We start from the raw sequence: 25,902 nt of genomic DNA on the forward strand, positions 1-25,902 counted from the left end.
TCCTGATTGGAGAGATAAGGAGAGAATGTGGGTTAAACGTTGAATAAGCAGAGGTTTCCTTCATCAGTGAACACTGGGGTTAAATTATTCAGTTTCAAGATGATATCATGGAACTCCTGTGGATTTTAAGACCAAATTAATCCAAAGGAGGATATTACCACTTAATCAAGTTGTAGCAGTTCTCACCAGTCTGCAAAACCCTCAGTGCCAGAGCAAAGCTAACATTAACAAACATGAGTTATTTCATTAGGGTTTGAGAGAATCCTCTCTTAAGGTGCAGTCATAGCTGATTTTTTTTTACGATTTTGCAACAAATTAATGAGGTTTCAGGTTGATTTAATGTCAGTTACTGTTGCAGTGTGGCCCTCGATTTTAAGAAAGTCGGTGATGATTTCTTTAGTCTTCCTGGTGTTTAGGTCGAGGTGCCACTGCACCAGGGTTAGGGTTAGGGTTGGAATTCATCCATGTATAGTACCTCGTCATTGTTATTGATCAGCCCAATGGCTGCGTTAGACAAAAATGAGATGAGGGTGTCTGAAGTGCGGGTGGCGACGCGGTCGTGAGTGTACTGGACTGAGAACACTGCCCGGGGAACACGGCTATTGAGGATGAGGAAGTGTCCATCCTGCCAAGACGGGGTCTGTTACTCAGAGAAGCCTTGATCTGCAGATGGAGGGAGGCACCAAGCTGCAGCTCATTGGTCAGTCATCTGGGGCTGATGGAGTTAAGTGCTGACATTAACAAACAGCATCCTGAAATAGGTGTTGAGGCTGTTGAGTTGGCTGAGAGCTTCAGGTCAAGAAAATAAATTATTATTTTTTACATGTATTATATGTATTGAAAATACTAAGTGTGATGGCATGTCTGTGGTTGAACATTTCATGTTGTGTGCATTTCCTTTGATGCTGGTTATTGGTGCATGTGGTTTATTTTAGACGTGAAGTCAACTGGCTCGTGGCTGGAGTGTGGTTAGTTGACACTAATACACACATGCACACACAACCACAATCAGTAGTGCCATTTTTTTTTTAATATTTCAGTTGACTACTGAACTCTCTCCCTTGCATTTTGTGTTTGTGCTACAGTGAAGACGACTGCACCAAGCATAATGAAAAGTGGAGGCAGTTTATACACAGAATTGAAGGCATTAGCTGTGTTACTAAAGTCTCCACTAGATGTCACTATGCTACTGCTGTATTGCAAGACACCTGTTGGTGCAATACTTTTCTAATTTCTTAGAAATTTCTAACAAAAAAATAATTGTTTTAACGGACGAATAGGACTACAATTAACCTAATGCACAACCTGCAAATCACATATTTCTGTGTTTGACAGCTTCTAGCAGGATTTTCTCATCAGGACCAAGTTTGGTATAAATAACAAAGGGAAGTAGGATGACTTGGTTCTGACAGTTCCTGAGAAAAAAGAAAAACATTTAAAAGTTTCCACCTACTACTCTTAAAAGGGTTCTCAGAGTTCTTGAAAATGAAGTTAGTAATAAACAATTTATTTAACTTAGCTAAATCTGACTTTTGAAAGGGAGGTTTGGTCACTGAATAGAAAAAAATATCACTGTTGGCTTACAGCAAGTTAAAGAAAACCTTTCAGAGACTAAGCACTGAGAGCTCTGCTTTAGGCTGATTATATCTGGATTTTCACGACTCTCTCTCTCTCTCTCTCTCTCTCAGCCCTCATCCTTACAGTTGTCCCTCCTCCTCTCCTCCTGCCTCCTGAATGCTGTCAGACAGGCTGAACTGCACTCAGACTTCGGGGAGGATCAGCTGTTTGTGCATAATGGGAGAATCTGTCTCCACTTATTCTGAGGGTGTTTCCCTCTGCGACACTTCTGTGCAACCAAACACTTGGGTGACTTTAGGACCCAGTCAGAAACACCCAAGGGGGCGCGGCAATATTTTTAATCTGACCACAGAACCTGTTAGTTTACTCTTGCTTCCTCAAAGACAAATCACACGCTGCTTCACAGCAAGTTCCTTGATGTGACAGTTGCAATAGAGAAGTGCTTTGAGCACCAGTGACGGAGGAGTCACAACCCCTGAACTGAACCCAAGCCTTAATCCTTGACCTGTGGACCTTTGAGTCCTGACATGACTGGGAAAGGTGCCAAATCCCCGGCAGTAGACAGCCAGAAATGGAGCAGCAGGCCTGGATACTGAGGAGCCTCCTGGCCCAGCTGGAAAGTCAGGAGACAGCGGATGAAGGCACGCCGAACAGCATTGCCGGGGAGTTTGCGGTGAGTCGACTGTAAACGTACTTTTAATGAAGGAGCTTTCTGCTCAGATGATCTCTACAGAAAAGTTTCAGTGAGGGTTCTATCTTTACACCATCTGAAACCATGTGAAAATTGTTTATACTAAAACTGACAGTCAGTACAAAGGCAACAAAAGTTCAGGAAACTACCATACTTCTATTTTATTAGTTTCCACCGCCGTTGTTATGCTTCCTCTTTGTACTGACGAATGCCACCCAGAGCATTTCAATGAGGAAGACTGCATTGCAAATGCAATTTTACCTTACACTTCACACAATCTGAACGGAACTTAAACACAAAGGCCACATTTACACAACACACTTTTGTTTCAGGAACGTTCTGCACTTAGTCAACAGCATTTTCTAAACACACAGGAACACTGAAAATGCTGTAGTTTGCATGCCAAGCCACTAGTTGGTGATCTGATTACAGCATCACAGTTGCAGAACAGTACAATGTAAACACTGAAGCTCCTTTAAACTGTCCTTCTCCATTTTATAAACGTCATTAGTAAGGACTTATATGATGGTGTAGTTAATGTAGGCTGGTAAACTGAAAAAAGTGAGTAGCTCTGGAGTTCCACATTGTTAATGTGCTTCTACTCATGCATGACTATGACCGTAGTGTGCATAGCACCCCTGGATAACATGTGTTGGCCTGCGTAATACCCCCAACGCCAAAGTTTCAATTGCCCTGTGGTTGGATAAGGCAGGCCATCACAGAGATAGCTCAACATTCAACACCGAGTCTAAAATCCTGCTTAAATAACATTTTCAATTGAAACAGCAAACTTTCCTTGATTTTTGGGTGTTCGTTTACACATCAATGGATTTGGAGTCATTGAAAACAGAACTTAATGAAAATGTTTAATCGCTGTCCTTGTGTTAACAGGTGAAACTGTTTTTTTTTTTCCAAACGATGCATAGAGTACATGCGAACAACAGTCATAATTAATAACTAATTAATAATTATTCTTCACATGCAAATCGATCGACATCAATGAAGGCCCAGTGCGTTTTTGTTGTTTACGCTTATTTCAAGAAAGGAGTTTTAGAGGAAATTGAATGTTTACACTGTAGTGTTCTTTGCATGCAGGCTGTATCACGACGTAAACAGAACACCCATTAGTGGTGTGACAAGCAACTACATAGTTTTCAGCATTTCTAGCATTTCTTTGTGTTTATAGCAACTGTTTTCAGAATGTTTCCATCTAAATGTGAAACTTTTCTGAATCAAAAACTTACTTTTAGTTTAGTTTAGTTTATTGATTCATATGACAGGGACCATGTACAAATACATTAATCTTTCAATAGAAAAGATGCTTTAAATACACAGTGAAATACACATAAATCCCCTCATTTTGGGCCTTTGTCGGACCGCACTGAAGCACTGTGTCCCAAACTTCTGAGGAATGCAATACCACATACGAAGCTGAGAGAACCGAAAACTTGAGCCCTTGAATGACTTCATGAACAGACTGCTGGTAATAACTGACAGCCAATTCTCCTGGACGGCAGCATGTGGCTTCATGCCGGCCCTCTGCTGTCACACTGAACCGCAGAGGAAGGGCCCTCTTGCATCACTTCCTCTCAAGCACAAAAACCACTCTGTGGCGTCTGAAGCACAGATGGTCTACAAGGCCTTTGACACACTCCTTGGAACTGAGTGAAGTGGCCTCCGAACAAAAAGACCAGTGTCTCACGAAGCGCTGTAGGCAAGGACGGACCATGAGTTAAACTTCGGTGTCAGACCTTCCGCCTCGTCACTTTAGGAATGGAAATCCTGCCGGTTTGTGAGCTGTCATGTCAGTTTCAAGACAAATGAGTCACATATTCTACATCCAGGGTTGAATAATATGAAAACTAACTGCGTATGACTGTTGCGCAATTTGTCACGTGAAGATTGGTAGTCATGTCTTCTATGATCATATCTATCTGTATCTTATTGGATTGTACAAAAAAATGTTATATTGATATTTGGAGATATTTATAACTTTAAAAACTGAACAATATGGATTTTTCCCTCTAAATATTAACTACTCACAATCAGCCCATATGAGGTTTTTTAATATGAGGGCTGCCTGTTGGCTTCTGGGTGAAACTATGGTTCAGCTCTCGGTCCATTCGTAGTTTGTATTGGCAAGGCAAAAAAGAGCTGATGTGAGTAATTAGCATGTCTATGGCACTTGTCTGGGTTTTGAATTAGTTCATGCTTTCATTTTCAAGAGGTCGCACTGTTGTGACAGTGTCTTCAAATGTTCGAGTAAAAGAAAAAAAAGTACATCAAACAGTGGAACGCATTACGTTAGTGCTCAAATGCAATGCACAGGTCCCTCAGCTCATCTGGAACATGCAACAACTTGTTCCAGGATGATCATCAAGCATCCTGAAGAAACCTTAGTGTCGCTGCTCTCCACCAGTGGAACAAACTTCCTGAGAGTCTGAGGTCAGCTGACACAGTTCATGCAGGGTTTAAACTATTTTACTGTATGTGTTTTTTTAATACACTATGCCGCTATTGTTCAAAAAGGGTTGTTTTTAAATGACTTGACTTGCAATAGTGCTTTTACCTTATTTTGTTTCAGCTTTTTAAAATCAGTCCAATATACTTTCAACATCTTACATTTTCCTTGTATCATGCATGAATTCTGTGAATTACAGAAACCTGCATGAAAGAAGCTAAATAAATCACATCTGACTGATTGACGGATTGACTGAATGAAACTTTAATGGATGGATGAAAGTCTAAAATTAAAAACTGGGCAAGCAGAAAGGAGGTGTTTTATTTGTGACCTTATCTCTTTAAATAAATAGGCTTAACACAAGTCAGGGCATGTATTAACAGGCTACATTATAGATGTCTGAGAAAACAGTGCTTACAATTCCACTTGCTCCTTTAAAAGCTTTTTCAGTGTGTATGAACAATCATCCAAGAATTTTTTTTTTTTTTAAAGCAAGCTATTAACTACAGAAATGTACATTAAAAATCATAAAAGCAGTTTCAACACTGAGTAAGAACCATGGATAGTTGATACAACAAAGAATAAAAATGCTGATAGCATTGTAACAAATTAAATATTTTGTTGTGTTTTTCAGAGGTTGAAGAGTCTGTCAACCAAGTACCGTACTGACAAGACCTTACCCACCAAAACAGCAGAGAAGCAAGAAAACATCAAGAAGAACCGATACAAAGACATTGTTCCCTGTAAGTTTATTTGGTGAAGACCTGTTTTAAAGTTTGTTTGCATATACTGTACTTCTGCATTGGCTAATAATAATCTGGGTCTGTCACAAGACACTTAATGCAGTGTCAGATAAGATAACAAAAGGAAGTATTAGTTTGACACTTCTGTAACTCACTTCGCAACACATTTTTACTGTACTGTAAAAAGATATTGAGCTTTTTAAATGTTATTCACTGTGATGAAGCAATGAGTTACTGTAACACAACCACTTTTGGCAATAAGGTACAAGCAATGTACAGTATTTGTATTATTAATTACTGGCAGTGAGATTAATTTTGTTGTAGGCCTACATGAAAACAATTGAAAGGTTACAATTTCTTTACCATTTTCTGAAGTGGTTATTAGTTTTAGTGCATTTCACAGCCTCTTTGTTTTGCTCCCTGTTAGCTTTAGCATTAGCCTCTCTAAATTGTGTCCATAAATATATTTTTTTGAATAAGCAATAGCTTACCTTGATAAGAGCTGCAGCAGGTCTCAGTATATTGTTGTTTGTCTTAACTGTTTTGTTTCAGCTTCATCTTTTGGCATTAGTTCATGAACTGGAACATTAATTGCTACAACAGGTGCTTTGCCATATTCTGCATCCCTGATGAAATGTGTATCATCCCTTTTAGGAGAGTTGTTTCTGATGTTTTGTATGCGGTACTGTTTGACTGTGGTCAGTTATCTTCCTGATATTTCCTCCTAAGACACCTTGTGGGACATGCTCGTCTCGTTCTGTATCAGATGAAAAAATATTACAAAAACGAACACATTTACTTCCTGAAGTGATGCTTTGCTCTTGTATATTTCTAACTGGCTACAATGATTTCAGTAGTCACAAAAAAATTCAGCAACCACTCGTAAAATGTGCTTTAAGTATATATCTTCCTCTTGTTTCAGTTGACCACACCCGGGTGAAGCTCACCTTCACCACAGCCAAAAATGACAGCGATTACATCAATGCAAGTTTCATTCAGGTAATTCTTGGATGACCCTTTTAAGATATAAAAACACCGAAATAAAATTGCTTCGACATGTTCGATTTGTGCACACCTAATGAATTTTACCTTTGACTGTATAGCTGTCTTATGCTTTTTTTTTTTTTTTTTTGTTCAGGGAGTTTCAGGGTCCAGGGCTTACATTGCTACTCAGGGTCCTCTGCCCCACACAGTGGTGGACTTCTTGAGGATGATCTGGGAATACAACGTCCAGGTACAATGGAGTTGGAGACGTTCGTTTTCTCTGGACAGCTTGCTTGGTTTTGTGTTAACAAGATCAAGGAGTGTTTCATTTCACACAATAATCTGTTAAACTCCCAGACTAAACGTTGTGTTTTTATTTTGGTGTTTTGTTGACTCCATAGGTTGTAGTGATGGCATGTCGAGAGTTCGAGATGGGAAAGGTAATGCTGCTTTCCATGTCGATGCACAAAGCTTTAAATTTGTACTAGTGATGTAAACCTCGGTTACTATGGTCTGATAAACCACCACACTGGCCACATTACCTTAGTTGTGTTTTCTTGTATTCCATTTAAAAGTAATTCTTTTAACTACATTGTGCACTTTTTTCTTTTCTTTTAGAAAAAGTGTGAGATCTACTGGCCTCAAGGACAAGATAAGTCATTTGTCTGTGAGCCTTTCACAGTTTACTGTGTGAGTATTTTTACTCTTACCTTGCATATCTTACACTTCCTATTTTACATGAGGCTGAAGTTGCTCAATTTATATTTATATTTCGTGTAACATTCCCTTTGTCTTAATTTGAGCATCAACCATGTATGTGTATGTATATATATATATATATATATATATATATATATATATATATATATATATATATATATATATATACACACATATATATATTTTTTTTAAATTATTATTATTATTATTATTATTTCTACAGGATTCAGAGGAAAATAAAGGAGATTATCTGATGAGGACTTTGAGGATGACTCATCGCAACGTAAGCAGTGTTTATGTCTGACTGTGAGAAAAAAAGACTGTTCTTCTGAGATAAGCAAGATTTTGTCTGGCTGTGTTTGTGTTGTGTTGTGTTGGGATGCATCGCGGTATAGCGGCTGTCAGTCTTGCTTTTACCACGAGGTTCTCTCCGTTAGGGTCTGCTCTTTTCTTTGAAGAGCTTGCATGTGCATGGGTTTTCTATGGGTTTTCTCAGGTTACTCCGACCTCCTTTCAAAAAAAAAAAAAAAGAAAAAGAAAAAGAAATAGGTCAATTTGTGTCTCTGAGATTGCACATAGATGTGTATGTCTGTTGTCTGACATGACAAAGGTGTATTTTTACTTCACTCACAGTCAGATGTTTAGATATGAATCCCCTTGTCTGCATTTAACCCATCCTTTTCTTCCAGTTTCACGCTGCAGAAAAAACCTGAATGCCATTCCGTCATGTAAATCTTAACTTTTCAGTGTCACATAAAGCAACAGCTATGAAAAATGTGTTTATCTTGAACTGAAGCGAAACAACGATATCAAATGTGCTTTTAATAAAAGGCTTGCATTGTAACTATCAACACACTGACTTTTTTCCAGTGCAGCCGAACTTTGAAACAGCTACATTATGTCAACTGGCCGGATCACGGCGTGCCAGACTCCATCCCTCCCATTCTGGATATGTTGCATGATATGCGCTCCTTCCAGGCTCATGAGGACGTTCCTATATGCATCCACTGCAGGTCAGATATCCTTTTAGGGTGTGGATTTCTCTTTGAAATCAGTAAAACGGGTCTTTTTGAGTTAATAAATTAAATTCTATCCGCATGATTATGTTTGCCAGCATGAATTCACCTTTTAATTTCTGCAAAGAAATCTTGATTAAAAAAAAAAGTGATCACAGTGTTCATTTTCAGTATTTGTGAACATGTTCACAATTTAATGTAGTTCTTAATTTCCTGTTGTTATAGTAGATCAAGTGTGGGCAAATAATTGCTGTGAGGGGGCCACTTGAAAGCTATATATGATTTTTTATGTTATTAACGATTCCCCGTTGAGTCTTCGTAATACAATCAGGGAAAGCCAACAGCCCACATGTATCTTCCATCGATGCTTCCTCAATTGTATTATCAAGAAAGTCTCTGTGGGTTTCCAATCCTTTATCCCGGTCTGACAGTAACAAAAGGAAACAATACCATCGCTGCCAGTTAAATGACAGTGACTTCAAATCCATTTGAAATTGTGTTAATATAAATCCTAGTTAGTCATTCATGAACAAAGCTAAGTCATTTGATGTCGGTTCAGTCAGAGCTGAGCTCAAAGAGAATTTAACTACTTTTTAGGTCCTGTTGATTTTTTTTTAATTTAAACATTTAGTTATCAAACATTGAATTTTGCTGAAAGTCCTTCACCCACAAACCATAACAGAGTAGGTGACCTATAATGAAAGACTTTATAGTGTTTTGTTTTGTTTTTTTTTTTTTTTGTTTTTTTTCTAATTAGAGACTTTTTATTGTCTTTAAAAAATAATATAAAGAAATTCACTCTGGCAACTATTACAATTTTAATACTTGCTTTGTTTCATGATGAGGTGAAACTGCAGCAAAACAAATATCTCTGTTCAGTTCGAATGTGTGAAACTTGGTGTTAGTCTACTATACAAGTTTATTGCTTGCAGGCTTGTGGGCAGCATGTACATGTCCCCCTTACTATCGACCTTTGAGTTTAGGCACCTCCTCCCTCTTTCCCTTGCAGGAAATGCGTGTGGGTGGTTCGACAACGACCACTGGTTTTTAAAATATATGCGTGTGTGCATTTCCCCCTGAGTGTTTCCAGCAGTGTAGCTGATGTAAAACCTGTTTCCAGAAAATCACTCTGACAACTGAAGTGTTTTGTATCAGCCCAGACAGAAACCACACGTCTAATGGATACTGCTGTCTATTAACGCAATAAATAAATAGATACAGTATCGCCAGTGGAGGAGTAGCAGTTTGTTCTAAAATGTCATATCTTCTTTCAGTTACTACACTTTATGTATTGTGTAAAAGCCATACAAGCACTGTACAAAGTGTTAAAGTGTGATCTGAACATGGTATGCAGTGGCGGAGCCTCTCCTTCTGAGGTTGATGTGTCAGATGTGGAGGGTTGACAGTCAACCTACGCTGCACTCAGTCAGAACGCATCAGAGGAAACATTTGTATACTTCTGACGTTCTTGGAAACTATTTTGATTTGTATGCTTCTTCTACATTGCTGTCAAATGTTTCCTCTAAGAGGTATATATGCCAAGTAAAACTTGGTGCATTGACTGGTAAATCAATAAGTAAAACAAGGGAATTCACAACATTTTGGAAAATCTTTGTTTACCTTGATTAATTTAAATGTCCATGCTGAAGGTTTTTTTTTAATTCACTTCTCATTGTAGTGCTGGCTGTGGTCGAACAGGAGCTCTGTGTGTTATTGACTACACCTGGAACCTCTTGAAGAACAACGTAAGATATTCCAGCCTAACATTATCCCAAACCTGAGATTCTTGGCTGACTTCTTCCTAAAGTAATGGGATGCATTGCACTAAGATTATGTTTTCTTTCATAGATGATCGCCTCCAATTTCTGTATCTTTGATTTAGTGCAAAACATGAGAACCCAAAGGCCCTCTGTGGTGCAAACCAAGGTACAAGTATCAATCATCTTCTCATGACATGTTCATCGGGTCCCACCAATATGAAACCTAAACAACCTTTTTTAATTATTTTTTTCTTCTCAGGAGCAATATGAACTGGTCTACAGAACCATCAAGTTTCTGTTTGAGAGATATTTGGAGATCATGGATTCACAGACCTGTCAAAATGAGGTGGGGGATGCCAAAATAAGCAGTGGGAGGGATGCAGAAACACTATTTTCAGTCAGATTATTCAAGATTGCAGCACTCGGACAAGGAAACATAGTGAACTGCTGAATGGGTGATGCAAAAGAAAACAAAAAAAAATACTTTGGTAACCGTCAGTAACACTATAAGATTACCAAAAGTTTGTTTGGTATTTATTTGCCTCCTTCATAACTCGTAAACTCGTTCACTGAAATATCTAAGCATTTAAATATCCTAATGGAACGGTCGTTTTTTAACAATGATTACATTCAAACTGGGAAACCTCCTTTTTTTTTTAAATTTAGCAGAGATAAATTTAAACTTTACTTGGTTTTGTCCTTTATCAAATCAAAAGTACAGTATTGAAAGATTTGAATAGTTCTTGTGGTCAGATTTTTATTTCTATTTTTTCAGCTTTGCTAATTCAAATGCCATGAATGTAAATATACCTGACAAGCCAATGCACTGCTCAATGGTAGTACATTTTATTTGGATGCAAACTGTCTTCATTAGTTAATTCCAGCTGTGACTCACTGGCCTCCTCTTTGAACCGGCCAGTTAACACCAGCTGCACCTGCGATCGTTCCTGCTGTCACGGCAAGCGAGCTCTCTGACATCGGAGAAGACCTGGATCTGAAGACGCGCTTCCAGCACCTGCTTGACGAGGAACGGGACGTAATGCAGAACCACCACGCTCCCTCTGCTTCACAAACTCTCATCCCTGTGAAAGCTGGCGACATGCAAAGCGACTGGCAACAACAGCACCTTCTCAGAACCCGTGCAGAGGCCCTGAGCTCGGACCAGGACCTGCACGAAGAGCCCAGAACTCCACCTAAGCCGGTGCGCTTAAGTCAGAGAACTGAGGAGAGAGCACTGGAAAATGAGGCCATACCACCACTGAACCTTGCTCCTTCGCCAGCTGTGAGACACTCCATTTGTCTAACGGTAGAAGACCCCTACTTCGAAACTCCGATGAGCTCCCCTTCATCAGAGGAGGCGCCCACAAACCCTGCTGAAGACCAGTGGACACGGAGCCCTGTCTTCAGTCCACCATCACTGCTTCTGAACGACCAGACTATGGAACCTAACTGTCCCGCCTCGGGTAAATAATCCTACATTGATCGGTCTCAAAAGCAAATCACACTATGCTAGAATGACATGTTTTCAGTGTGTGTTGTAGGAAACGTAGAAGTCCATACAGACGGTGAAGCACCTCCTCCTCTGCCTGAAAGGACCCCCGAGTCTTACGAACTGGCTGGAAATGCAGGTTAGTCGACTCGACTGTACGTTAGGATCCATGAGCGAGTGGTTTGCACTCCTTCCTCACAGTGAGAACATTTGTAGTTTGAGTCCAGACTTATCTTGTGCATCCTCTCTATGTATGGGTTTTCTCTTGGCACTCTAGTTTCCTCCAAATGTCCAAAAACATGCCTTCGAGGTGAGTTGGTACCTTTTGGTGTTGATTATAAACTGGGCGTGAAACTCATTTTGGTTCATTCAGACCCATTTTGTCTTAACTGGAGCATTGAAGAGATAGGCTCAAACACTTCTTGCAAACTAATGTTTGGATTGGACCAACTGATGCTTGACGCCCCTGGTTTAGGGTGTGTGATGATTATTGTCCATAAGCCATAATGCCCGATCATACTGCACACTTTGAACATGTCAGTACACTGGAGCGTATCCCAGCCGACATTGTGTGAAAACCAGAAAACACCCCAGACAAGTCCTCAGCTCACTCAAATTAAATCAGTCTGTCTTTCCTTGATCCAACATTTTACAACTTTGCCTCGTAGGCCCTGCAGACCCCTGTGAAATGCTGTCAGTTATCATCCCACGTAATGCTGCAGCCGAGGCTGTCCGGGAGTTGGGAGGTAAGATTTATTTAATTTAAAATTAAATAACTTAAAAAAAATATCTTAATGATATCATAAATTATCTTAATGATATAATATCTTCTGTTCCTGCTTAACGTAAAACCGCTAAATTTTCTAGTTAGAAAATGTCTGCTATTGCAATGTGAATAGAGATTCTTCATTTTCAAATTCATGCATGCTGCAGACACGTAGCAGTAAACAACTGCTTTATGATGGTTTTTTTCCCATATTGACAGGCGGTCCACCGTCACCAGTCCCTCCACTTCCAGAGAGAACTCCTGAATCTTTTGAACTGGCTTCTGACCAAGGTAACGTAAAAATAAAAAACATGAAAAATGTAACTGTCTATAAAAAACCATTACCACTGTAAATTGGATATTTGTTTGAATACTTATTCATAATGTTTTAAATGGTCTATTAGCTTCATCCTCCGAGCAGAGGACAGCAGTCAAGCCCGCCGTGGACCTGAATGTGATTGGAGTCTCTTCAGAGTGGTCCGGCTACTCAAACCCAAACCCAGCTGCTGCTACGTTTCACGACGAGGCGAAAATGTTCACGAGAAGCAAGGTAGAAATGACTCTGATGTGCTTCACTGCTAATGTGTGACTTCCTGCTTTGAAAAACTCAGCTTCTGTTGAGACGTTTTCTATCAATAAAAACCCTGATTATGAAGGGTGAGCAGCAGAACCGAAAATATGAAAAACACGACAGAACTTACAGGATGATCCCACATCTCCACGATTTGGAACCAAACTCAACCCCCACAGAGCAGGGTTTATCAGAAACCACCACGATCTCAACTTCACACAACACTGGAGTGTCCTTCAGCATGTCAGTCTTCAAGAAATGACTCTTAAAGAGCTGCATTTAGGAACAAATCAAGGGAACGAAGCACTCTAAGTCATCAGCTTTCTACCTGATTCAAGTTATTTGGCGTTTCATTAATTTTCAGTTTAATAAATGTGACTTGACCCTTTGCTGACTATTAAAAATGTTCCTTTTATTGAAAAGCCTCCACTTGTTCAGTGTATGCTAGATATAATCGCCGACACCCTGTGAGGTCTCAGCCACATTCGTCACCATGTTTAGTCACATGCCGGTACTGACAGCGGGGGTTTGAGTTCAGGCCTCGTCACGTTTAAAACTGCCCAAAACCGCAGCGACATGATGTTCTGATAGATAAGGTAGTTTCAAAGCTTCCCTGCTCTGTGTGTGTCTCTGTTCCTCAATGCTGCCCTGTGACTTTCATGCACTTTTTCTCCAAACATCTTTAGTGTGTCAAGCTCCCCCCTCCCCCCATCTTTTATTTTAAATGTTAAAAAAAAAAGAAAAATAAAGTTAAGGATTTTTAATGCCACGGCTGAAATTAAAGGTTTCATATGTGCAAAAATTTAATATGGTCTCTGAAATGTCATATTAACTAAATGCACATTGTGATACAGCAATTCTCAGTGAAATGCGTGACACACTCTCCTTTCTTGTAGAGTCTGAAAGTAAAAATGACCTCCACAGGTGAGATATCTATTTTATTCAGTTAGGTAAATTACAAAGTCACTAAGCAAACTGTGTGTATAAATTGTGGCATGCAATGGGGGATTTGCTTGGTTTTCCTGGTTATTTGTAATACTTTCTCTTGTGATTTCTGCAGCACCAGTAACAACGTTTGATCTCACATCTAATGTGGCTTCAAACACCCTTCCAGACCCACCAACTCGTCCTCAGCTTCCTCAAAGTAAGCTCATGTTATGAATAAAAACACACTTCTGTTCCATTATAACAGAGTCCAACATACAGAAGAATACTTATTTTAAAGTGGAAAATCCCAATTAGATCATCATATAATTGGCTTCTTTATCATAACGTGAGGCAAAATTATCACGTATTGCATGACAACGAACTGTGTGTTCGCCTCTCACCTGACTAAAATTGTATCTGCTGTGCAGCTGAGGAGGATCCAACTCCTCCTCTTCCAGAGAGAACGGCTGAATCGTTCATCCTCGGAACAGAGGAAAGTAAGTTTGTCAGTGTAACCTTACAGCGGAAAAAAGGAGAAACAGTGTCTTACCTTGTGCATCAGTAGTTGTCTGACTCAATGTCCTCTTTGATTCTTCTCCTTTCAGTTCCTGGGAAAACCTCACTTCACCCAGACCGCTTCCAAACAGCAGACCCCTCATCGCGGACCGGGACATCGTCGGAGTGGGGCGGCTCCTCTCAGCCCAAGTTTTTTGACGTCATCATGAGCAGGAGCAAGGTAAGAAAACATGCATCATCTATTAGAAGTTTTCATTCCCATTTATTAATTTGATCTCTACTTTATGATGTTCTCTCCAGAGTGTTCGAGCCAGAGGTTCAAGTCAAGGTGAGCTGTTCAATCCACTGAGTGAAGTCAGACAATTCCAGCAATGCTGTTTTGTGTTGGATGAGGTCGTGTCCGGTCTGCATTCAGTCTCTTAACCACTCTTTTATGTTGATATCTGTAAGTATTTGGCTACTTTCCTGTTGAACTGAGGACAAACTACACACTTCAGGGCCCTGACACAGAAATTTAGGAAAACAGGTAGCATTATGAGCCATGGTGAGCTGGTGCCGGTTGGTTTCTTGGTGTCCTTCGTATCCCTGCAACACAAAACAGATATTTTTATGATGCTTTTATTCACATTTTGTTGATTATTGTAGGTAATGCTTCAAAGTGTACATATGATGTCCTGGATCTGTCTAATCCATCAACTTATATCAGTATATTCATCATCATGACGTGAATATTTTATCCCCAATGCTGAGGTTGCAAGAAAAATTGGCAATTTTGAGAATCGAAAATTAGTGAATCGGAGCTTTTCCAGCAGGGTTCGTAGGTCTGCAGTGGTCAGTTTAGTGATGTGAAATGCCACTGATCCACTTTCTCCTACAACACTCAGTGAAACCACATTAGTAGCGTCGTGGTTACTGACATAATAAAATATCACATCCTTTGGGAACATGAGCTTATTGTGTAGCTTTAACCCGGACTTTGTGTGGTCAGATGAATGACTTCTTTTAAATGGTAGGAACTGAGCTGTTTGGCAGAAGTCCCCGCTCTCCGAGCGCTTTTCTAGTTTATAATGAGAATCAATATATCAGACGTATTAACATTTTGGTGTTGAGCTGCACTTTAAAAGTCAGTTTTTATCAAAGGTGGTTGGAGGAAGGGGGCGTGGTGAACCAGTGCGAACAGAGTCAGGTGGTAAAGCTTATTCATGGGTGTTTGTAAAGAAGATTCAAACAAAAGAGGGGTTTTACAACAACTCATGTTAGGTCCGATTGGTGCATGCACATGCATTTACTTACCTTCACCACAGGATGGCATCGTTCACTGAGCTGGATGAGAAAAATGCTCATTATGGTCCAGGTTCATTAGTTAGAGGGAGTGAGCTGACATCGGGGGTAACTGTGTGACTGTGTTTCGACTACAGAGCCCCTCACTGCAGCTCGGCAGCTCACTCCACTTCCTGTGGTTCTAACTGGAGGAGGAAGTGGTGAGTTGGTTCAGGCATCAAAGGCAACACACACAGCACAGTAGCCTTTCTCACACACCATTAATAATCTCTACAATATGCTGCAGTTTAGAAATACGCAAGAGACATTTAAGACTGTGGTGATTTCCATTTAGACAGCGTGACATGAATAGTTATTCTTAGTCAGTTCATCGTCAATGTTTTTCTTTAGTTACATGGAAGTATTTGATCTTCTCTCTTTCTCTATATTCATAAGCACAAGGGAGCCATGATGGCAGCCACTGGTCGCCCCCGAGGACTAACAGCTCGGACAACACGCCGGACAGAAACCAGGAGAAGGCCATGACGAGATCAAAGGTGAAATACAAGACCGACACGTATCTGTTCAGTCGCTGTGGAAAGTTTCAGGTCGGTTATTTGTGAGTTTTATCAGCTGAGCTTGTTTCTGTTCCTTCTATACAGAGTATGAAATTTTTCAGACCCAAACACAAATGTAAGTATTTGAAATCTACTACTTAAAGGCTTAAAAATAAACCCAAAACTAATGTGGACTAGTGTAATTTTTAATATCTCTCTAACATGTTGGCTCTCAGCTAAGCCAGCCCCCACACCACCTCTCACTGAACCTGGAGCACTTTCGCAGTTGCCCAGCACTTCGTCTTCACCGTTCAAATTTGGTAAGCATGCAAATCATTCATCATCACCACATGAAAATTTATTTAGTATGCGCTTTGTCTAAGAGCAATTTTGCCTCCTGCAGGATTTGGGAATCGCTTCGGAAAGCCCAAAGGCCCCAGGAAGTACCCAGAGACCTGGGTTTGAGACCGCAGCTGCTCTTCCAGGGATGCTCACAGTAATATACCGCAGCAGATTTAAGCTTTATTGCATGTGTCCCAGCAGGAGGTGACACACAGTCAACGGACTTCACCTACGCAGCTTACACAGTCGCATTCACTCACACACTCACAAAAGTGTTAAAATGTGAAGACGGGGAGAAATCGGGGATCAAACCACGAACATTTTGATTGGAAGGCGACCTGCTCGGCTGAGCCACGGCCGCTCCACACTCAGGCAACATCTCCCTGTCTGGGGCCAATCAGAAGAGAATCAGCGCTGCAACAAACACCTCAACGGCACCTGCTTTGATTAGTTTGCGGGTTTTTTTTTTTTGCTTTCCAAATTATGAACTGTGGTTGATTGTAATCATTGACAAGTGCCTTCTCAGACGACTCAGACAGCCGCTCAGAGCCGACAAGTTCAGGAGCCGACGGGACTAATTTAACAACTCCTGCTACCAAATGTGGTGCCTCCGGGATATTTGCTTGTGTGTCTGTGTTGGAAATACAAAGGACAGGGTGATAAATCTACTTTACATTACATTCTATTTAGTTTTGTCTTCATGTGACAATCCACACGTCCCCGGCATGTTTTTGCTATGATTTTAAAACGATACAGTGAATGTAACGCATATTGATTATGCAGACGATGAAACTGAATTACAAATACCTGTTAGAGACTAAATTTATTTATTAAAAAAATACTGAAAGTTATGTGGCCTTAGTGTGGGTGCCTTTTTTTTTAAATAATATACAAATGTAGAAAGAAAATTATTTAAATATCAATTTAGTAAATCAGTTAAAAGTTTACACAGACTTCCAAACTCGTCTAATAAGTGTATAAACTGTTCTAAGGCAAACAAATGCATTTATAAGGGCATGTAAATGTAGGGCTGCTGGCTTTGAATTCACAGTTGATCTAAAGACCTGAAATCCTGGATGTTCAGAGACCTCTGGTGGTAGTGCTGGATGATAACACTCATGTCAAACAGATCACAGCTCATTTTGAAGGAAGTGGCTAGAATCGTGCAGGAAATTGCCTTTAAGTTTGACCAAATTAAGAATAATTCACTGCATATTCCTCCAAGTCCCTTTGAAATGTGAAATGATAAGAAATAAGCTTCAGCGAGTCACAATAGGGAGAGATTGCACAGTCCCCACTGACACATGACCGTCATAGAAATGGTTCTACAATATCTCAATTAAAATGATTTTATGTTCCAAAAGCTCAGTGTCAGTCGACAAAGGACAGAAATGACAATGCTCCAATCATTTCTTTATTTCAGCACTTGTTTAATTAGTTCAGACCATATAAAAACCATATTTTTGAAAAACAAAAATATCTATTTTCCTCCTAGGAAATGTTAAATGTATGAAAAAGCATGATTTTTCACTACACTATGATCCATTAAGTCTTTACGTACAGGTGACATGCAAGTCTATTCCTCATCTGAGCACCTTGCTTTAGCTGAGACTAAGCACATACAGTACAAGGCACTAAGACGTAGTCAGTGTTGGCGCAAAGGCAGCGTCCCGTCATCCCTTCCTTTACTGGACTGCTTTTAGAAGACGACTTCTTTATCATCAAATCAACTCTCTTAACGTCGATCCTAAAAAGTTATGGTATTTTAGAGCAAAAACGTATTCGGATTTTAGAAAAACAGTCTTCTCCTGTACCAAACTGATACACAGGCAGTCCTCCGAAACCTTGAGAGCCGAGAGAAATCACTGACTAAGAATAAAGGTGTGGATGGATTTCAAACCGAATAAAGAGTGAGTGACAGCATTCACATTTTCCCAGCTTTAACGACATTGTATTTACATGTACGACACTCCTTTTGTGAGAAAATAATCAGACCGTTATTGCTGACTGCAGCAGGCAGAGTTCCTTCCTTCAGAGGTCGATCTGACAATTAATAAATAATCACGACTTATAAACCTGTGTTCATATGATAAGCTTCGCCTTAGGAAAATAAATAAAATATCAAAAACGGTATCAACAGTAAAAAAAAAAAAAAAAAAAGAAAGAAGTGGCATTTAAATACAGAACTGTCTACACTAAAACTCAAAGCTCACAAAAAATCCTCCAAGCACCGGTGGATCAGCTTTGCTTAGTATAAAGCAAAAGAAGAGGTTCACGCTGAGTAACTGTGTTAAATAGGAAGGATCAGTCAAACGTCAATAAGTGCTCCATTCTGGCTGTAAATAAGTGGTGGTGTTTGGTAGAAAAGTCTTTCATATCAATGAAACAGAATTCGAAATATCTTGAAGTCCATCTACATCAGTCTGAAAGCTGATGGAGCAAAATAAAGTCAGTTTCATGCTTTCAGGTTAAATGCTCAGACTTCAGCTCTTCCATTAATTAGGTTTATCAAAAAACAGCTAAAATTTAAAGTAAATTAACAAACAGCCACCTGATGTAAATGCAGCAACTCATAATCTCATTCTTAAAATTATGCGCTTCTTCACATGATACACGGCTTTTGAAGAAGTGGAGAAATCCAGTTTAAGTGCGACGAATACAAAACAATAAAATTCATTATACAGTCTTTGTAAAAAAAAAAAAAAAAAAAAAAAAAATCTACTTTGGCTGAAAAACATTTTATAACAGGGAGAGCTTAAATATTTCAGAAAAAAACCTTGAAGAATAATTTACATGTAAAGGCTTCCTGATTGACACGGCTGTCAGGTTTTATAGTTTGTACATACCTCCTCCCCTCAGAAAGTGAGGCTGTGGCGGGGGGGGACAGAGGGGAGACGGGTCATTTAGGGAAGTCTGCAGTGTGAGCGCCGGGCAGCGCCGCTTCCCTGGAACACCCGGAGTGAACTGGCGCTAAGAAAAGGTGGCGGTCCTGGTACGCCGAGGGGGGGTGAGCAGACTTGGTGGGCTGCGGGGGCGCCGGCTGGCGCTCCTGGGAGGGCGTCGCCGGCCGCTGAAACTCCGGCTCTTCCGTTTTGGCCACGCCGCCGTGGAAACCGTCGCCCGGCGGCCGGGCGCACGGGGTGACGGTGGTGTCGGGCCGGGCGGGGGAGGAGAAGGACACTCGGCCGGAGGCGGGGCTGGCGTCGTTGGGCCGCTGCTCGTCCTTCTTGTCCGGGTCCTCCGAGTGGTACTGCTTGAGGCGGATGTGCCAGGCCAGGCTGCAGACCGCGGACACCGTCTTGAACTGGTGGATGACGTTTCTCGGGATGAAGTAGATGTCGTCGTCGCAGAGCTGGGCTCGGACGTAGCGAATGCCCTCCCGCCTCAGCTGGTTCAGCTTGGCGTCATCGACCCACTGGACGCACTGCACAAAAACAGTGTATAACTGTCCTATAAGACACTATTTGAGCATTGTGTATCTCAAATAACTTATTATATAATATATTTTCTTAACTTTTTTAATAAATGTATTTTTTTAATTTCATAATCACTAAGAAAAGAAGAAAAAAGCGTTTGTACAGAAACCTCTCCTCTCACCTGAGACACTGGCGGCTCATACAGATCCAGCTGCAGTCTCTGGACAACGTCATTGAAGTCCCCGGCGTCGAAGCAAACTACGTCTTTGGTGATGCGAGATCTGTTATTCCTGTAAACATTTCAAAATATCAATGAAAAAGACGAATGTTTTTTTTCAAACCTCAGTCACCATTCGTCTGCCATCGTCAACATTTAGGAAGGTCAGAGGTCGGTCATTCACCATTCTCCAAAGTGCACGGCCTTCAGGACGCCCACGGCAGCAGTGCTCTGCCAGTCGAAGCTCTGGCCCACGTGGTCGGCGTGCGCCTTCGTCCGGTCCTCAAAGAGAACCTCTCTGGGCTCGCTGGTCCTCGGCAGGTAGTGCAGGTTCTTGATCTCGTTCATGGACCTGGACATACGGACGAGAGGAAGGAGGCCATGACAAGAGGATGGAACTCATCAATGAAATGCCCCCCCCCCACTGTGTTAAAGTCTCGAGATCGTACCTGCGCCGTTTGAATGGAGACTTGGGCATGTCAGCGGTGGGAACCATTTGTTCTCCCGGTCGCACCCACATGATGGGCCCATCGTCACTCTGAGAGCGACAGTCCAGCTTCAGGCTGGAGAGGCTTCCCCACGGCAGAGTCATCTGAGGGGAACACAGAGCACTTTCAGAGCCGCGGTTGTTGGGAAAAACGATAGAAACGCAAGACGTGACGGAGTAGTTTGCTCAATGGTTTGGTGTTTTCGGCTGAGTTGACAGGTTAGCTTTTTGGTTTATCCAAACAAAGCCACCATAAAACGGCATGCACTTTATCTGAATACTGCAGATGTGAAACAAACGGTGTATATATGATCTGTATTCTTTTAAATAAACTTCCACAACATGTTGTGCTCCCAGTAGTCGGAACAAGCAGAAACCTTAAAGACGTTGTTCCTGCTGTGGTACAGAAAGCGCAATACTTCCACACTTCTTTCCTTTTCCGTCATACCAGCAGATCCCCTTCCTTACCTTGAGAAATGGCGATTCCTCCAGCATGTCAAGGAACTCTGGGAAATAATCCCCGACTTCTTCGTCCACGGCTCCCACCAGGCTGATCTGCCTCATGGGTCCAGCGCGATAAGTTCCTGAACAGTACGTCCGGTTCACCTGAGACCGAAAAATACAAACAGTTGATGCCATTCAGTGTGCTAATGACAACAAAAACAACAGCTGAAAAAAAAACATCTGAAATAATAATCATAATACATTAAAATATGAGAAACAAAATTAATGACAGGAACATATACCATCTTAACTTATTTACTCTGTATCAAAACATAAAATAAGTCAAAATGAGATAACAGTAAATGAATGCCATTACAACACCAAACTTTCCCAGTACACGCATTATACACAACCCCAATGATGTCAAGGTTACTGGAGTGTACGGAATAATATACAACAGTAACATGTTTTAAAGATCCTTTTTACTTCGAGGCAGTGAACAAAGCCTCAAAATTCCATCAATCTGCTTTAATATTCTAGCAAACCTATGGTCCCAGGGGGCCGGAGTCAATCCCAGTGACTGTGTGGTCCATCCATGAACAATTTAAACAAAATGGACAACCCATGCACTCACAAAGAGAACATGCGAACTACATAGACAAGGGACCCAAAGCTCAAACTTGAACTAGAGGTTTCCTCGTGACTCCAATAACAGTGCAATACATAAACTGATCATGTGTCAGTTGTGTCTGACTAACAGGATTCTCCTATTTGTATATTTATTTACATTTACTAGAAACACTCACTGCCAAGAAAATATGGTGAGTGCACTAACGAAGGGCAAACGACCATTACTGCTGAAATATAAGCGCTGTGAGTCTCATAAACATTACTATCTGAAAGCTTCCCTCATAAGATAATACAGTCGTTTACAATCCAAAACCCTGTAGTCTCATGCTCTGACCTAGTGAAGCGCAACAGACACAACAACGCATATTAGTGTCATCATTTTGCTTTCAAAGCACTTATTTACAATCTAGACTTCACTGTGCAATCTTTCTGAGCCAGCGGGAGGAAGCCAACGCTTGTAACGTCATGGAACAAAGCGAAGATATCAGATCCCGAGATCACCAGGGACAGCTTGGCACCGTCACACTTTTTCAGCTGCACCTTGGACAGAGGCAGCGACTGGAAGGTAAACATGAGCCTGACCTCATTACACACCCTCCCTTCGCCCAGTCTGCCAGAGTCAAGAACTGCCTGGAAAACTCAGCTTGACAAATGATCTGAGGCTCTAATTTGCAAAATTATTAATTCAATTCAGGTTTATTTTTAAACCGCCGACTAACACACAGCCATGCATTGCACTGTCGCAGTGCAATGCAGGAAGGAACCTCTTCAGAACCAGCAGTGAAGCATAAAAAAGCAGGTTAACATTTAACAGTTTGTCAAAAATCATTGACATGCATTTTAGCTCCTATAAACTCCCTGCCCTATGAAATCCACTCGCTCGCACATTATAAGAGAATCTCCCTGCGGGCGTGTCCACACTCGGTCTGATTAAACCTGAGCCTGGTGTGAAACTGGGGGCATGAGAGTGGTCGCTGCTATCTGAAGCCTGGTGTGCCACAAATAGGTCAAGTTAAGGGGAAGGATTCAGTCCGCTTTAATTCAAGTTCAGCGGCAGCACAAAAACAATGATTTGATGGACGATATAAGTGTCATTTCATGGCTGTAGAGTATGCTGCAAGCAAATTCAATTTGTTTGACAACTTTCCTTGCCACAGGCACATAGGGGTAAAAGCCACAGCATATGATGCGTATAAAAACATCAGTGACCTCACTGATCTATCAGTATTGATTATCAGAGCCATGATGTGAGAGTGGATTTTAAAAACCATGCATCCTGCAAATCAAACACATTTCCGTAGAACTTGTTGTCTTCTCCACCAGGAGCCATTACTAAACATGGCATGATGGTATTTCTTTGGGTTTTAAACGAACATTTGATCAAACTTTCTCAATATATTCCCATAAAACAGAAAACTGTTCTCAGATGATTCATGCTGACATTTTACTGCTTGACGTCCACCTTTTGGTCTCAGACTGAATTTGTACTCAGTTTTTGCCACAATCCTCTTGGAAACTGCAGGACACTGCAGGCTAGTCGTCAATAACTTCTTAGATCATATTAAGTGACCTTTTGGACGTTTATAAAGTCTGATCTGAGGCCAGTCTGTTAGTCCTTAATCTACTGAGATGAAGGACGTAAATATCAGTCTTTCATACACCACATAAGCTTTATTTGTGCGTTAACTTCATTGCTGTTGTTTCTACTGCTAGCTGTGGATATTATTGCCCCCCCCAGGATAATAAAGTTACACTGAACCCTGAGAGCAAACGCAAACTTCGAAGGTTTGTCTGACTATTTCATTGTGAAAACAACTTTTAGACCAAATCCAAGGCGATCCAAAACCAAAACAATCCTCTTCTCTTGGGGTAAAACAATGTATGTATTTGTTTGCTAAACTTTGTCTGAAACGTCCATTAAGGTCAAGGACACATTTTGTTTTACATACCTGAGAGTGGAAGTTGGCGATAGTAGTCGTCTCAATGTCTTTCTTTCCCAGTATCTCCATTTTCACGGGTGTGTTGGGGAAGTTGAAGGCAAAGTAGTCCAGGAAGTCGGGCAGGTAAGCAGCCGCACTGTGCACCACGGCCAGTGCGTAGGCGGACGCACCCCTCGACTTCTCGGCAAAGGCCAGCTCCAGAAACTCCTGGGCAAAGCACTCCATCTCAGCAGGACCGAGACAGGCCAACTCATCAGCATAGGCGTGCAGAACTAACCCTCCACCATTGGCCTGCTTCTCCTCGTGAATGAAGCGCCCGTACCTGGTACCAGTCTGAAGGTAGGAGCTGCGGATGTAATGGTCTTGATGGGACAGAAAGGGGACGTGACCCAGTTTGAGAGCATGGAGGTAGGGTGGGTGGTGGTTAACGGGTTCTCTGCCACCATGGCGATTGTTTTCGTGTTTCACCTTGCCCGGAAGAGAAGGATTGGGGCGGACGGGCATCCCGAGATCCGCTCCAGGACCTGAACACACAGTCTGAACGGCTTTGTTGTGCAAGTGTCGAACCTTCTTTGCACTGTGGTGCTCCTCCTCATGGTGCTTCCTTTTCTTCTTTTTCTTTTTCAGGATGAATTCTTCCAGTGTGAGAGATTTTCCACTCCCATTGTGGGGCCGTGCATCTACATGTAGACAGTGACAGACAACTTAATGTCAGGAAATAGATTAAATACCCCCATAGTTCTTAGCAAATCTCCAGGATATACAGTCAGTTGTCATTGTCAGTTGTCATAAGTCTGAATTAACAAACACACAGCATAAGAAACATTAGTTGCAATCAGAACACTTGTATGAGCAAAAGTGGGCACTACAGATACTTGAAGGTCACAATCCTGGATGTTTTCAATGTAATCCTGCTCCAACAGACATACAATGAATATGAATGTCATCATGAAGCTCTGTACATCTGCAGCCTGGGAGAAAAAAAAGCTGATTACAATCAGGTGTGTTGGAGCAGCTACATGTGAAATCTGTGGCCCTCAGGTTTACTGCCATATCACCCTGGCACCTTCTCATCAAGCTGGTCACCTGCCTGGTCAAACACTGCTGGGGGAGAGACTCATTTAACCAAGGGCATGTGGTACAAGTCAGCCAGCAGGGTGGCATTAGTATCCAAAGCTTTCACTTATCAAACTGGGCAGATCATCACAGAGACACAATCACCCACATCTGCTTCAAACAACTTCAAAACAGGTGACTGAACTGTGTGAGGAAATCTGAGTAGCCAAGGAAAACAAGACAGAATAGTCAGTCTTTAAAAAGGAATATTATCTCTGAAGGATCAGAGCAATCCACTACACCACTAAGATGGGCTGGAGGTCAAGACTAAAGATCCTTTGAGGGTACCAGAGGCTTCAGAGACATTCTCAGGTCTTCTCATCCAACAAATGCATGTATGTTTTAAAAGTGAATCCAAAAGCATGTTTACTCATTTTCATTGTTATGTTGATATTGGACTCTCGTCACATTATTTCTCATAAAGGCAAAACAATAAATCGGAACTCACCCTTCTTTTTCTTCAGCTCCGCGTGTTTCACGTTAGCCTCGGTGTTTTCCTTCTTCACCTTCAGTTTTATGTCCTTATCACGACGCTTTTCTTTAAATTCCTTGTCCTTGGCCTTGACCACTTTGAGAGGCGTGACAGCGGCGAGGAGTGCAGGTGGCTGCGAGACCACCGGCGGCTTCTTCTGCGGCTGCTCCGGCGCCTTCCTCCGGGCAGCGGGCAGGGGGAACGCCGCCTGTAAGTTCTTCTTGGTGCCGTTGCTGAGGTTGCCGTTGTGGTGGTGGACGAGCAGGACATGTTTCTCCGAGGAGAAGTTGTGGGCTTTGGGATTCTGCTGCAGCTGATGCGGCGGAGGGATCCTCAGCTCAGCGTGCTGCTGGTTGTGGTGATGGTGGTGGAGGTGATGATGATGGAGCTTCACTTTCTTCGCGTCTTTCTCGGACTTGACCCGTTTGTCAGCCGACGGCGACAGCTCTCTCCTCTTCTTCTTTTTCTTTTCTTTGATGCACCTGTCAAAACGGTCCCTCGCCGTGTTTTTGTCTTCCACTTTCGCGCAGAGCAAGTCGACTTGAGCTGCCATCTTTGCACGTACAGTACATTTAAAGGACTCGGGAGGCTCAGTGCGCATGCGCGCGGTATTCTGTAGTTCTCTTGACGTGTGTTTGTAGTTTCGATCGACGGTCTGAGGCCAGTGCGCACGCGGAACGCTGTGCACTGTGGGAAATGAAGTTCACGGCTGCTGCGAGGCAACATGGGAGTTGCAGTTCAGATTGCGCTGAACGCGTGCGGCTTTGCACGCACACACCTCTTATCAGCTGACGTAATG

At 41.6% G+C, this 25,902-nt stretch overlaps 2 protein-coding genes across 3 annotated transcripts; one reads left to right on the forward strand and one right to left on the reverse strand.

Moving 5' to 3' along the window:
* The first annotated feature begins 1,881 nt into the window (after nucleotides 1-1,881).
* Nucleotides 1,882-17,232, forward strand: ptpn22 (protein tyrosine phosphatase non-receptor type 22). 2 transcript variants are annotated; one of them, XM_030119496.1, is made up of 26 exons: nucleotides 1,882-2,251; nucleotides 5,365-5,473; nucleotides 6,396-6,472; nucleotides 6,612-6,707; nucleotides 6,859-6,897; nucleotides 7,076-7,147; nucleotides 7,401-7,460; nucleotides 8,048-8,190; nucleotides 9,872-9,938; nucleotides 10,042-10,119; nucleotides 10,213-10,299; nucleotides 10,873-11,416; nucleotides 11,495-11,581; nucleotides 12,111-12,188; nucleotides 12,428-12,499; nucleotides 12,613-12,758; nucleotides 13,676-13,703; nucleotides 13,840-13,923; nucleotides 14,135-14,203; nucleotides 14,312-14,442; nucleotides 14,523-14,550; nucleotides 15,641-15,703; nucleotides 15,939-16,039; nucleotides 16,145-16,175; nucleotides 16,276-16,359; nucleotides 16,443-17,232. In XM_030119496.1, exons 1-26 carry the CDS (start codon nucleotides 2,150-2,152, stop codon nucleotides 16,502-16,504), a joined length of 2,538 nt encoding a protein of 845 aa, XP_029975356.1. In that variant the 5' UTR covers nucleotides 1,882-2,149; the 3' UTR covers nucleotides 16,505-17,232. The 2 variants fall into 2 exon arrangements, with proteins under 2 accessions (XP_029975356.1, XP_029975355.1); XM_030119495.1 differs by having other exon boundaries at nucleotides 1,883-2,251; nucleotides 11,483-11,581.
* A 1,882-nt stretch (nucleotides 17,233-19,114) lies between these two features.
* On the reverse strand, nucleotides 19,115-25,704 carry rsbn1 (round spermatid basic protein 1). Its single transcript, XM_030119740.1, has 7 exons — nucleotides 25,080-25,704; nucleotides 23,525-24,195; nucleotides 20,970-21,107; nucleotides 20,464-20,606; nucleotides 20,199-20,366; nucleotides 19,979-20,087; nucleotides 19,115-19,805 (listed from the first exon to the last, which is right to left on the reverse strand). Exons 1-7 carry the CDS (start codon nucleotides 25,702-25,704, stop codon nucleotides 19,281-19,283), a joined length of 2,379 nt encoding a protein of 792 aa, XP_029975600.1. The 3' UTR covers nucleotides 19,115-19,280.
* Between the last annotated feature and the right edge of the window lie 198 nt (nucleotides 25,705-25,902).

The sequence above is a fragment of the Salarias fasciatus genome, chromosome 20 (assembly GCF_902148845.1).
Source record: "Salarias fasciatus chromosome 20, fSalaFa1.1, whole genome shotgun sequence".
NCBI lineage: Eukaryota > Metazoa > Chordata > Actinopteri > Blenniiformes > Blenniidae > Salarias > Salarias fasciatus.